At 40.0% G+C, this 13182-nt stretch overlaps 1 protein-coding gene across 8 annotated transcripts; it reads left to right on the plus strand.

Annotated features, from left to right (window-relative positions):
- Positions 1 to 496: 496 nt before the first annotated feature.
- Positions 497 to 13172, plus strand: max (myc associated factor X). Of its 8 annotated transcripts, none has more exons than XM_061703782.1 (5): positions 497 to 721; positions 1082 to 1108; positions 7538 to 7678; positions 9146 to 9356; positions 11399 to 13172. In XM_061703782.1, the coding sequence occupies exons 1-5, from the start codon at positions 686 to 688 to the stop codon at positions 11584 to 11586; spliced, it is 603 nt and encodes a 200-aa protein (XP_061559766.1). In that variant the 5' UTR covers positions 497 to 685; the 3' UTR covers positions 11587 to 13172. The 8 variants fall into 8 exon arrangements, with proteins under 8 accessions (XP_061559766.1, XP_061559771.1, XP_061559767.1 ...); XM_061703787.1 differs by having other exon boundaries at positions 9146 to 9284; XM_061703783.1 differs by having other exon boundaries at positions 9149 to 9356.
- Positions 13173 to 13182: the final 10 nt, after the last annotated feature.

The following is a 13182-nucleotide window of genomic DNA, read 5'->3' on the forward strand; positions in this document are numbered from 1 at the left end:
TTTTAGAAGAACAAAACATGCACAAAAAGGAAAAAAAACCCCACACAGACACATTTAGTCGGTTTTATGTGTAAAACAAAGGCGGAATCACATGATTTAGTGCACGCTACATGTCACACGATCACCTTATGGTCTAAATGTTTTCCATTTATCGTGTGTTGTACTATTCCACGTGTCTGCCTTGGCCCTGTTTTGCCCCGTGACATAGAACTACAGAAAAAAAAACATTACCAACGGTGTGACGTAGGGTGTACGCTTCACATCTGCTGGGAAATGTAGTTTAAAAAAGAAACGTTCAAACAACCAAGGTCAAATAACCAATTAGTAAACGTAAAATAATATTGAACATTTGAGGATAACAATTAATAATCCTCCTGTGAGTAAAAATCGCCTGCTATTCAGGATATTGCAATAAATTTCTGCATGTCATACACGAAAGACCACATTTCCCAGAACACCCTTGGAGTTTGCGCATGCGCATTACGCTGCGGTAGCTTGGTGTGTGGAGTGGAGTCACGTGGAGACAGTCCACACGGTTCTGTCCAAACAGAACGTGAGCGAGTGAGTCGCTCGCTGCTACTAGCAAGTACTCAGTCTGTCTGTTAGAGCGCCGCTGGGCTGCTAAACCGATTCATGTTGTTTTTTTAGCCACGGGTCCCTTTATACTTGACCATTTCATCGAAGAATGAGTGATAACGATGATATCGAAGTCGATAGTGACGTGAGTATGACCACTTTTCTACGCCAATGAGTACATTTATTTGGCTTTTCGTGTCGTTTGTGTGCGTGTTTGTGTGTGTTTGTGAGTAAGTAAGTGTGTGTGTGTGTGTGCGTGCGCGCGTGTGTGCGTGCGCGTGTGTGTGTAGCCCATGTAGCTGCTCAGCTAGCGTTAGCTTACCGATAAGCTGGGTCGCCGTGCTCCTCAGATAAATTGACATAATTACAAGAAATAGTACTTTTCTTCTGTGCTCAGAAGCATTCTAAGTACGAGAGTTTTAAAATCGAAGCAGCTTTGGCGAAACTTAACGCTTCTCAACAATTATGGCTACAATTGTACTTTTTGTTCTGTTTTTTTTTGCAGGAAGACTCACCGAGATATCACAATGTGGTGCGTAATTCTGTGGGGGGAATTTGTCCATTATTATAATCATTGTACTGTATTGTATCATTGCTTTATTATTATTTTTTTTATGATAACAGATTCTTCATTATTTAGTAATAAGGCTTTGCTTGAGGGTAGGTGGACTTCAAAATCGAATGTGAAAGCAATGGGTCACATGATCGAGATAGATATGACATGTTTGTAGTGTTTGGAAGGCAATATTCGCATGGTACGTTTTGCATTGCAGGCAGGGTATCCCCTATCCTGCGTGTATACACGGTAACACGGCGGCTATATTTAGACCAAAAGCTTTGCAGAGGTGCACAGGCTGTCTTTCATTGTGTCTTGGTTATTGTTTTTAACCAACAAATACGCGCAGTGGCGTGCGGATCGTGGTGGTTTTCCTTAACACGACGGGGGATTCCGCTTTTGCACATCTAGGTCACTTCAACAGACGGATCTTGTTTGACATACTGCTGCATCCATGGCGGAGAATGATGCTCAGCTAAAGAGATGCTGCTGCGTGCATGCATCTGGGGCGGAAAGCTTCGTGTCAGGAAGGGCTGCAGCGGGATGTTTTCCTGTGTTGCAGCCTCTGATTAGAGTCAGTCTTCTCGACATCCCACCGAGGGGCTGGCAGGCTGAAATGAATGACGTTATAGCTAACTGCACAACATAGTGGAGGAGGGGGGAGGGGGGGGGGGGGGGGGCAATACGTACACACACAAAGCACGACGCACCATCAGCTCAATTCTAATGTAAATGGTTGTAAGCTTGGCGTTTTTGCAAATGTACTACCCCCCTACATCTTCAATGGAACCATACTAATGTAATTCCTATTGAAAAAGTCTTGAGGGGGAAAATTGACTGAGTAAGGTAATGCAATACATTAATTCATTTGAGTTTTAATTCAATCAGTAGTGGTACCTCTGTGCAGGCTAAAGAGTCCTAATTTGGATCAGCAGCAGATTTGACACCTTTCAAAAAAAAAAAAATCTGCATCTGCATGAGTTTAGTCATTGCAATTCATGCGTTTTCCACTGAGAACTTGACTCTTTTATTGTCTTTGGGGTCCATTTGTCCCCGTTCAACATTCATGCTTAATGTGTGCCTCACATCATTCTGAGTTTCTCAGTTTGAATCTCATGAATCTCTCGCTCCATCTCATGAAACTCATGTGTGGAGCTTGCATGGTCTCCCGAGCTTGCGTGGGTTGTCACTGGGTAACCCGTGTTCCTCCCACATTCCTGAAAACCTGCATGTTAGGTTAATTTCAGTCTTTAAAGCAGGGATGTCAAACCCATTTTCAGCATTGGCCGCCACAACTGCGACCCAAATGAGGACAAGTGGTATAGAAAAGGTTATGAATGGATGTTACCTAATGACATGGGGACAGGTGGGTAAAATAAAATAAAATAACAATAAATTAACATGACGATGTATTTAAGTCCGTCCTGTCCTGCACATATTGTTGCACGCATCAGTGTTCATTTGGGTCAATTTGACCCCGGGCTTTTTTATATTTATGTTTATTTAGGCATTGAACAAACTAAATAAGTAACCAAAGCATAAAAAAAAAATCAGCTTATAACAATTTCCTGGTGCTTTAAATTGCTTGGGTCAAACAGATGTGTACAACAATAATGGTCACAGGACAGACTAAAATATAGTATATCATTTAATTTATTGTAAATTTAGTTTACTCAGCTGTCCTGATTAAATTAGGTAAATCCATGAAACATACATAAGAAAAAAGTGTTAAAAATGTTAGGAAACTCAAAGCCAAATGTTCTGGAAAATTTTGTCCTACCCTTTTTTAATTTTTTTATCTAGTAGTATACAAATGTTATTACTGTGCATGTGAGTGTGGTCACCTATCTCCTACCTTGTAATGTATAATATATATATATATATATATATATATATATATATTATTTTCTTTTATTTTTTTTAAATAAATATAAATATAATGGAAACGGTAAGGTCCCCTCCAATCTTTCCATAGAAAATAAGAAAGATACAATCAAAATCAGGTCCAGATTCAAACTGTTGCCATCTTCATACCTTTTATTGCAGACACAAGAAACAAAAATTATATTCAGGATCGTCCAAGTATAAAAATATCGTCTGAAATAAAGTTAAAATGTGCTGCTCTCGTCGCAACTCTCATTCCATTTACGGTTCTATGGTCATTGGCACCACACTTGTCCTCTTTGCCATCACTTGTACCATCTGTGGTGGCTTCACAAAAAAATACACAGAAAAATCAGAGCACAGTTTTCAAAGCTCACAGAGCTAGAATCTGACAAGATTTGCTGCAGTCTCTCAAGTAATGCCAACTTATTTTACCAGCAGAAGTTTGGCGTGTTTTCAAATCATACTACCTTCAAGGGTGTTTGAATTGTGAGCTTCCTCTGTATTTTTAAAGGCCAATGTATTAATCTACGTAGCCTGGGCCTAAATCCTCCTCTATTAAATCCTACCACAGTGATGCTCAAAGTGTGGTATGCGGGCTCCTTCACGTGGCACCTGAATGAATCACTGCCCAAGTACAGTTCAGTTGTATTTAACTTTTAAGTTCAATTCATTTGCATTAATTTATTCTTGAACAACTCTTGCTTTTTAAACTTTTATTTAAGGAAAATGTATATGTATCTTTTGTGTGCAATACATTTAATTGAATCATTACTATGGTGGTTGGGAGTTAGTATGGTAGTTTTTGCTTAAAACATTTTAACATTTTTCCTGTGAAATTACATATTTCGATGTACTTTGACTTTATTCTCATAAATTACAAATGTTTTTTTGTTTTGTTTTTGCTTTGTTTCTTGTAGTATTTGTTCTTTTTCTCATATTTCGATTTTATTCTTTTAAACTTTGGGTTGTTTTTGACATATAGTTAGTTTTGTCATATAGTTAGTTTTTTTTCCCCTTGTAGTATAACCATGTATAATTTGAAAATTTTCACGTAAAAATTGGACTTTATTCTTGGAAAGTTATGTATTTTTTCTTGTAATATTACATCTGTAGGACTACAACCTCTGTCTTGTTTTTGATCAATATTTAGGCCTACATTGCTCCTGTATTTTAATGTTCGTCTTTATAGTGGTCCTTAGAGAGCCAATTATTTTTCAGAGCTGGTACTGGCTATAAAAAATTGAGAACCACAGCCCTAACAAACAAACAACACGGGAAATATGACATGACAATGTTGTAATGTCTGTTGTTGACACCTGGAATTGACTTTATGAGTAACAGAAACACATCTGACTTTTTTTTTTTTCTCCCCCCCACCACAAAGATGTTCATGACACAGAGTAGTCCTGTTTGTCTCATAAAACCATCTTTGAACTGAGGGTTACTTAGTGCACAAAATGCTCATTAACAAAAAAAAAACACCTCTTCTTTTACCACTTCATAAAATTAAGCCGCTACAGTTCAATTTCCACCTCTAATTATTAACTGTATTAACTACAAAAGCCTCAGTAGCATTAGAATTTTAATGATAATAAATTGCAAGCCCAACAATCGCTTTAATAAAATAATGAAGTCGTAATGGTGGGTGATGTGGGACATTTTTCGTCATGAGCTATTGGTATTATATGCAGCCTGATGACAAGGAAGCAACACATTGTTTATTTTTATTTTGGGAACAGCGCTTTCATTCATGATCTGGACCATTGTTTCTTTTTGGCGCTGTCATTTCCACGCTGTCCACGGGACTATGTGTGATGGCCATCACTAGCGAAGGAGACGCACTTATCTGTCCTTCCTCCCCTCGCCCACCTGGAACACTTGTGTTACGTGCGGCGGTCAGGTATGAGTAGAACGGAGGGAGCAGCTCGCCTAGCGTGCGGTGCCAGAGGAGGGAAAAAAAGGTACCTGTTTTTATGACAGACTAATAATGCCGGCACTGTAATTGGACACTTGTTTGTCTTAGTGACAAATGTGCTGAGCCACAATGCAACAGTCACATCTTTAATAGTATAGCAGCATGAACACACGCAGTGGCTTCCCATCATGATTATTGGGACATCTTGGGCTTGTGATCAGTACTATTTAATTTTAGTACTGTAATATGTTTGATTGACCTCATCCATCCATCCACTTTCCATTTCATTTTTTAACAGTGGAAACTACCACCAAAGTAGTTTTCATTTCTACTCGTGTCATAGATTCAGTAGGGCCCACCTTTACTTATGGTTTGAAGTTTCCCAGCCTTTTGTTTTTTTAACCTTGACACAGTTTTACCAAATAAAAATCTCCTGATGTTAATAATCTACCGTAGAATCGGGAACATTTTTGGTTACAAATCAGCCCCATCAAAACATTATTTTTACCTTGGTTGAGGAGTTAATTTTCAAATATACTTTAACATGAATTATGTGGCTTCAACCTTTCTGTACAATCTATGAAGCTTTTGATTTATTTTTAGACAAGGGCATTTGAACCACCGAGTCTGTATTGTATTAGAACAGAGTGTACATGCATACATGCAGTAAACACGTTATTAAGGAGATTTTCATTGGGGGATCATTGTGGAATGTTAGTGAAGTGGAGTTACTCCTAAATCTCAAACCTGGATGTATGTAAGGTAACAAAACAATAGGCAGAACACGACAGTGGGTATTCTGTGGAGAGAGAAATAAAATTGGCTAAGGATGAAAACCACTCCAGCAGGAAACAACCTTATCAGGTGACTGATGTAGTTTTTATTGAAGCAATTGTGAATAAAGGCAGCGCTGATGAGCAGCAGCTCACTGAGGTTCAAATCCAAGACCTCAAATCATTTGATGCCGTGCTTTAGCCAGCTTTGCATGCTTTGCATGCTTTTCACTTCCTCACGATGTATTTATGTTAAGTGGTGAATCCATTCGTGAAGCATGCCATTGTACATATGGTGATGTTTCCATCTTGAAAGCAGACGTGATGCTCTATTGACGTGTGATGTCGTCTTCCGGCGGTCTTTGCTTGTCTCCCATGCTCTACTAAAAATGAGAGCAGGAAAATGGCTGCCAGTGTTGTAATCACACACAGGAGGACACATTTTAGTCAGTGTTTATCTCCATTTTCAGGTGTCATTGTAATTTCTGAATATTACACAAAAACAGAAACTTTTTTTTTTTTTTTTTTTTAATAAACCTTTTGTTGGGTCACATAACTTCTGCCTGGGCTCCTTTGTCCCAGTTGAGCTAGCATTATCTTAGCAATAGCACAGCTTTGTCTAATTCATGATTCATCAGCCCACGTGGCTATGCATTATGCAGTTGTGGCGGCCATATTGTGTTCCACTGCATTGCACTCCAATCAGACGGCAAATTGGTTTTGCTTGTCAGGTAATGGAGACTGTGTTTTCAAGATAAACACAGTTATGAAACTTGGATTGAGTCTGGAAAGTTTCACAAAATCAGTACATCCAACTGAAAGTTGTCGTAAACCTGACTCCCAACGGCCGTTCAATTTCCTTAACTCTTTCCTTCAAATTAAGTTTTGAAGTTGTTTGAATTAATGTTGTCGTCAACCAGATCTTTCCCCGCCCTAGCATTGAGCTGCAGCTAAACCTCGAGTAATTTTGCATTCAAGGCTCCCGGCTCCAGTTTGGGGTTTGCATGTTCTCCCCATGCCTGCTTGAATTTTCTTCGGGTACTCTGCCTTCCTCCCACATTCCAAAAATATGCATGTTGGGTTAATTGAAGACTATCCATAAGTGTGAATGTGAGTTGGAATGGTTGTTTGTCCATATTAGCCCTGCGATTGGCTGGGGGCCAGTCCAGGGTGTACCCCGCCTCTGGCCTAAAGTCAGCTGGGATAGGCTCCAGCTCAGCTATGATCCGAGTAAAAGATAAGCACTATCGACAATAGATGGACGCATGATAACATCTTTGCAGTTTGTAGAAAGGTCACTGGAGCTTACACGACATGAAGAGCTGTTGACACTTGACTATCTATCAAGAGCAATTGCACTAGCGTTTGCTTTTATCTGAACCTAATGAGATGAATCGAAAAAATAAGTGACTAACTTTGCAGTAGAAGAGTGACTATGTGATTTATCTGCTTCAAAGTCCTTGAACCTTTCTGACTTGTAACCTTCCAAAATGGGCTACAGTAGTAAGCAATACAAACTGGAGTATTTCCCAGTTTAAGTGAATTGCTTTGAAAGAGGATTTGTGTCTTTCAGTTTAAAAAAATATTTGACATTATTGAGCTTTTCCTCATTAAGATGTCAGCCTCAGCTTATTATCCCCAACTGTCACAGTGGTAATTTTCCATGTCGTGGATAAAAAAAAACCAAAAAGAAAACACCCACTTAAAAGCACTGTGCGGGTGTCCTAAAGGCAGAGTGGCACTAGGCAGCTAGCGCATTTTGTCTCCTGCTGTCCTCTACCCACGCTGCTGTGCTGCTGGGCTGAAGGCCTTGTGACGCTCTCATTGCAGGCTGACAAACGCGCACATCACAATGCGCTGGAGCGCAAGCGTAGGGACCACATCAAAGACAGCTTTCACAGCCTCCGGGACTCTGTGCCTGCCTTGCAGGGAGAAAAGGTTGGTAACAGTACTGGTGCAAACCACAACAGTGTAAGAGAAATCTTTTTCTTCTTCATTATGTTTGTTCAATGTTACTTATATTATGGGAGACATGGTCATGACTTAAAGAGATAGCGTAGTGTATATTGAGAGCTATATTAGTGTGTGAGTGGAGAGCAGATGGTGGGAGCTGCATGTCTAACTGCTTGGACCAGCGTCAGGAAGTTATTACGAGCAAATGTCGCTGTGCTCTTCCTGTTTTGACATCCGTGACATGGAGAACGTTACTAGAGCACTCCTCCCCTAGAAACCAGTTGGGTGGGTGGACGGCTAGGGGCTGGGTGGTGCAGTGATAGTCATGTTTGCTCAGGGAGCTGCTTTGCATGCCCCTTTAGGTTGTTACACTGCTGACGTGCTGAATATTATGTAAGAATCTAAGCTAGGTCCACATCCGTTTGGGTATTTTATTATACAAAAACAACAACCATGAAATATACTCATCAAAGTGAAAGAACAATATACATCTCCACACACAATGATGCTTTAATGAAATGTATTTCCACATAAACTGCTTATGCTGGCTAATTCAAAGCCTGATAAGCTACTGCAGCTACTTCTGATGTCTTCATTCTTCAATGTAGTCAGATCAACATTGACGTTTGTGAACATATGCTAAACCACCACAAGGTTCAGCATGTTAATTCAAATCAACACATCCTTGTCAAGATGTCAGTTTGCGATTTACTCAAATAGTTTTGTGTGAATGAAAGACTAAAAAGCATAGCACATGTTAAAATAATGCGGACATGACTTTTGTTTCTAAAAAAAAAAAAAAATGCCCATGTCGGTGTGGACTTGGTCTTATGATGATGATGATGATGTGAATGGCTGGATTTACACTCGTTCAGGTGACACAATTCAGATTTTAAAAAAATGTTTTAATTTTTTTTGCGCCATGCACCAATGGATTACACATTAAAACACACCCGCAGTGAATAAAAAACACCCGCTTTAAATCAAAACAAAGTATGGAGCCCTAAAATTGTCTGAATATGTTACATTAGAGATGTATATTTAGACAGGTAAACGAGTGTGCCAACTTTATATAATCTTGACTGGGTCTACAAGTATGTTAAAATTTTTATTTAGTTATTATTCCATCTGTTGATTTTTTCAGGTGTTCAGTGAATGTAAAAACTGTGATCTGGGTCACATGAAGAAAAACTGAATTTTGGCATTATGATCTGCATTGTAAATCCAGCCTTATACAGGTTTTAATAGCAAATGTGTTACAATGAGGGATCTTGAGATAAGAGTGAAACAATACATGATGGTTAAATAGAGCTAAGAAAAAGTACGCAGCCAATTTGACCATTTAACCTAAAGTGTTTTTAGCTAAAGAAAAGGTCTGTTGTCTAGGCTTTGTGAGCTTATTAAATAAAGCAATTGTGTTTTTTGTGTGAATGTGATGATTTCTCTGCACACACGTCACTTCTCTTTTGCATGTGTCACTAACAGCAGTCTACCAAACAGGCGTCTCGAGCTCAAATCCTAGACAAAGCCACAGAGTACATCCAGTACATGAGGCGAAAAAATCACACGCACCAGCAGGACATTGACGACCTGAAGAGACAAAACGCGCTGCTGGAGCAGCAAGGTAACGCCTCAACTTTGTGTCATCTCCGTCTTCACCTCTGCCAGGAGTCGACAGGATGTGAACTAGCTTATGGTAATGATTGCCAATGGCAGGTTGTCTTTATAGCCTGAAGAGTCAAACTGTTGCAGTTGGGTGCTTCCCTGGCATATCTCCAGCAACTAGTCGTGATTGATTGCGTTTTGTTGTCTTGGTACAGGTGATAGATTTGTCCATGCCTGTACACACAGAGCTGCAGAAGTGGTTTCTTCTAAATGGCAACTATAAATGATCTAAATTCTGACTTTTTTTCTTCGGGTCCTTATTTTGAATAGGTAAAAAAAAACCCACAATCAATAATTATCCATATCGACTGATGTGAAATACATTTTCCATTCATATCATATATATTCATATAAAATATTCATATTTTCCATTCATATATTGCCGTATGTTTGGGTTAAAATTTTGAGATTGGTTAGAGTATATATGCAAAGTGTTATTAAGCGTATTATTTGTGGCACACGCAACAGCAGTCCCGAGTTCCACTGCTGTTTTGAATGTGACTGAATTAGCACGGCTTCCGTTTTCAGTGTTGAAATGGCTGCGATTATGCGATCTTACTCAACTTTCTGACTGGTTTCCAAATCTTTGCACAGCCTGAGAACAGGAAGGAAATGCTCAACTTTCATGCTTGTGTTTATTGAGCACAACCAACATGACCATTAACCTGGAAATGTTTGAAATGAGGGATGGGTCAGAAATCATAATACAGTCTGTTTTGACTGTAAATTGTGATCAAACTTAGGGTATGTTTACGGATGAAAAAACAAACAAACGTGAAATTGTCCAGCCATCCATTTTCTGTACCGCTTATCCTAACTAGGGTTGCGGGCGTGCTGGAGCCTATCCCAGCTATCTTCGGGGAAGAGGAAGGGTACGCCCTGAACTGGTCACCAGCCAATCGCAGGGCACATATAAGCAAACAACCATTCGCACTCACATTCACTTGTATTTTTGAAAATACCACTTAAAATGACCATTTTGCCTAAATAATCTGTTTGCATGGATGTGAAACCCCCCCGACTAAAAACACTTGAATAAGCTTGCCAGGCTAGTAGTTGGCGATGAAACACTATGACCCCTGTCACACTCAGCTGGTACCTGTGGTGGTTGGGTACTGGTCCTCAGTTTGGTTCAGCCGCCAAACACCACACACTGGAAGAAAGCCAACCCAGAGCGACATCATGGCGCCACGAATATAATGTCCATACATAACTTTTTACATCACATTTGTTTCCAGTGCTGATTTTGGCTCTAGCACCTAATCACCAGCACTGGCTCAGCGTGAAAGGGCTGTTTGAGTATTCACACCAAATGCTTGTCCTCCTCGGTCTTATCCAAAACCAACTTTCAAAAACCCTCAGTTTAGAATCTGTCTTATGGAAGTAATGTGATTCAGTTGGACGCAGTAGCAATGTAATAAATGTACACTTTGTTGAAGAGGTGTTTGAAGCACAAACGTGTTCGCTATTTTCCAATTTCATAGACTAGTGTTTTTAGTGTTCGGAGAATGTTAGTTTAAAAATGATTCACTTCAGCTTCAAAAGGGCTGTGTTTTCAGTCCTCAAAGCTGCCATGCTAATGAAACAGCTAACAAATTGCTATTTAAAGGAGGGGAGTTAGAGATTTTAAAAAATAAAATATGTTTTTGTGGTCGGTCAGCTGTTTCTGCCTCTAATTTTGGATACAAGAAACCACTGCGCCTGAGGACAAACAATCGTACAGAGACAGAAGGGCTGACTGAGGTTTCAATCATTTGTCACGAACTCGTGGACACCCCTGTGGCCCTGCGCTGACCTTTTACCTTGTTACCCCATAAAAGCACCTAATTCATAATTGAGTGTTACTAACACTCAATATTATGGATTTGAAGTTAAAAACATTTTGTGAGGCTGTGCAAACTGCCTGTTTATAATGGTCCCCTAACTCAGTGATTGACAACCGGTGGGTCGTAAAAATTACATATATGACTGCACGCTCAGTTACTGCCGTATTTACTGTTTTACATTTACCTGTATTTAACAAAATAAATGCATGAGTACAAGTGGTGATTGGTGGTCCTCTATGTTGTACAGTGCGCGCGCTGGAGAAGGTGAAGGGCTCGGCGCAGCTTCAGACCAACTACTCGTCATCCGACAGCAGCCTCTACACCAACCCAAAAGGCAGCGCCGTGTCGGCGTTCGATGGCGGCTCCGACTCCAGCTCTGAGTCTGAACCCGAGGAGCCTCCCAACCGCAAGAAGCTGCGTGTGGAGGCAAGCTAGGAAGCGCCCGGCGCGTCAAAAAGCAGGTATGAGGCCAGAGATGGGGCCTCACATGAAAGGCAAGACGAAGCCTTTTAAACGCTCTCGAGGCTCTTTGACCTTTCCACCTGACACGCCCCAACTCCCCACCCTCTCCCTCCCTTCTGGGTGGGCTCGCACTGGAGACTCATGACCCCTCAAAACTCCTCTAAAATGCCTCCTAGAGCAAGGAGGGTGGAGGGTTAAAATTTTCTTCTCGCAACAATTCAAAACCCCAAAAAGAGGCAGCTCGGCTACTTAAGAATTTTTTTATTTTTATTTTTATGTTCTGCTGCCATGCGTTTGTGTACGGGAACAGCAGGTGCACACCAGACAAAGTCCTAAGCACTGCTATATAACGTATACAGTGGACCCTGCTATTGGCGGGGGATAGGGACCGAGCCTGACCACGAATAGTGAATTTCAACTGACTGTCAATCACAAATCTAATGGCTGTTGTTATATTTTTGATTGGATAAGTACATTGAGTGAAGGTTCCACGTACACACACACCAGCCTTATGCCTTCCACCGTGAGACCGTGGTTAAGCTTACAACTAGATTGGGGGGCGCAGTTACAGCTGACAGTAACCATTCATTATCGAAATTAAAGAGACACTCCAATATAACAACCATAACGTAAACAGTATTTGGCCATGAAAATAAAATATTTTTTTGTGAATAATGGAGGATGGGTAAAGGAATGGAAAAAAAGAAAAAGAAAACACCAATAGGTGAATTTGCAAAAGCTGAACTGTGACTGCGAGGGTCCACTGTATTTTGTTTGTTTTGAACTAAAACACACACCAAGATCAAATGTTCTGGACAATTTTATCTTTTTGAACTTCTACCACCACAAATTGTACATTTGTAGCTTTTTCCACTTAAGAATGTGAAGACCCCCCAAGGAGAAATGTTTAGTGACACCCACCTCAGGCTCACTGGATTGCAGATGTTTTGAGCTGCGACACATTTGTTAATGAAATTTAAGAAGAAAAAAAAGTTCCTGTGTTGAAATGGATGTATTGATTGAATTCGAATAATATTCCTAAACTTGTATTGTGTTTTGTCCTTTAGCTTGAAGTAGTGAATGACTTTAGGTGGCCGAACACATTAGGCAGCTTGTTTGATAGACAATTACATAAAAAAAAAAAGATTTGTAATGATTGGATGTTTTCAAGCTCAAATGTATGTTATGCATTTTGTAGTCATCTCACAGGTCATGGAAAAGATCACTTAAACCGGAATGTTCCAAAGTAGCTCCTGTCGTTTGCAGTAAACGGAAGCCAGTGAAGCCCCCCCCCGCCGTTGACGTATTGTGCTTTACTAAGTCCCAAAATCCATGTTGCTGAAACTTCCCCAAGGAAAAAAAAAAAAAAAAAAGTGTCTCGGAAGTGTGTCTGTACATCGGTTCAATTTTCTTTCCATTCAAGAGGATATGATTAGTGTCTTTGTCTGATTCCATTCCATGGAAATTACAAGTATGTTGTACATACTGCCAACAATTGTCTTGCAAGTTGAGGCCTACCTTTAATATGAGACTATAAAATAAACTATTTTATCCTTTAATGCTCTTTTG

Source organism: Phycodurus eques, chromosome 18 (assembly GCF_024500275.1).
Source record: "Phycodurus eques isolate BA_2022a chromosome 18, UOR_Pequ_1.1, whole genome shotgun sequence".
In the NCBI taxonomy this organism is placed as follows: domain Eukaryota; kingdom Metazoa; phylum Chordata; class Actinopteri; order Syngnathiformes; family Syngnathidae; genus Phycodurus; species Phycodurus eques.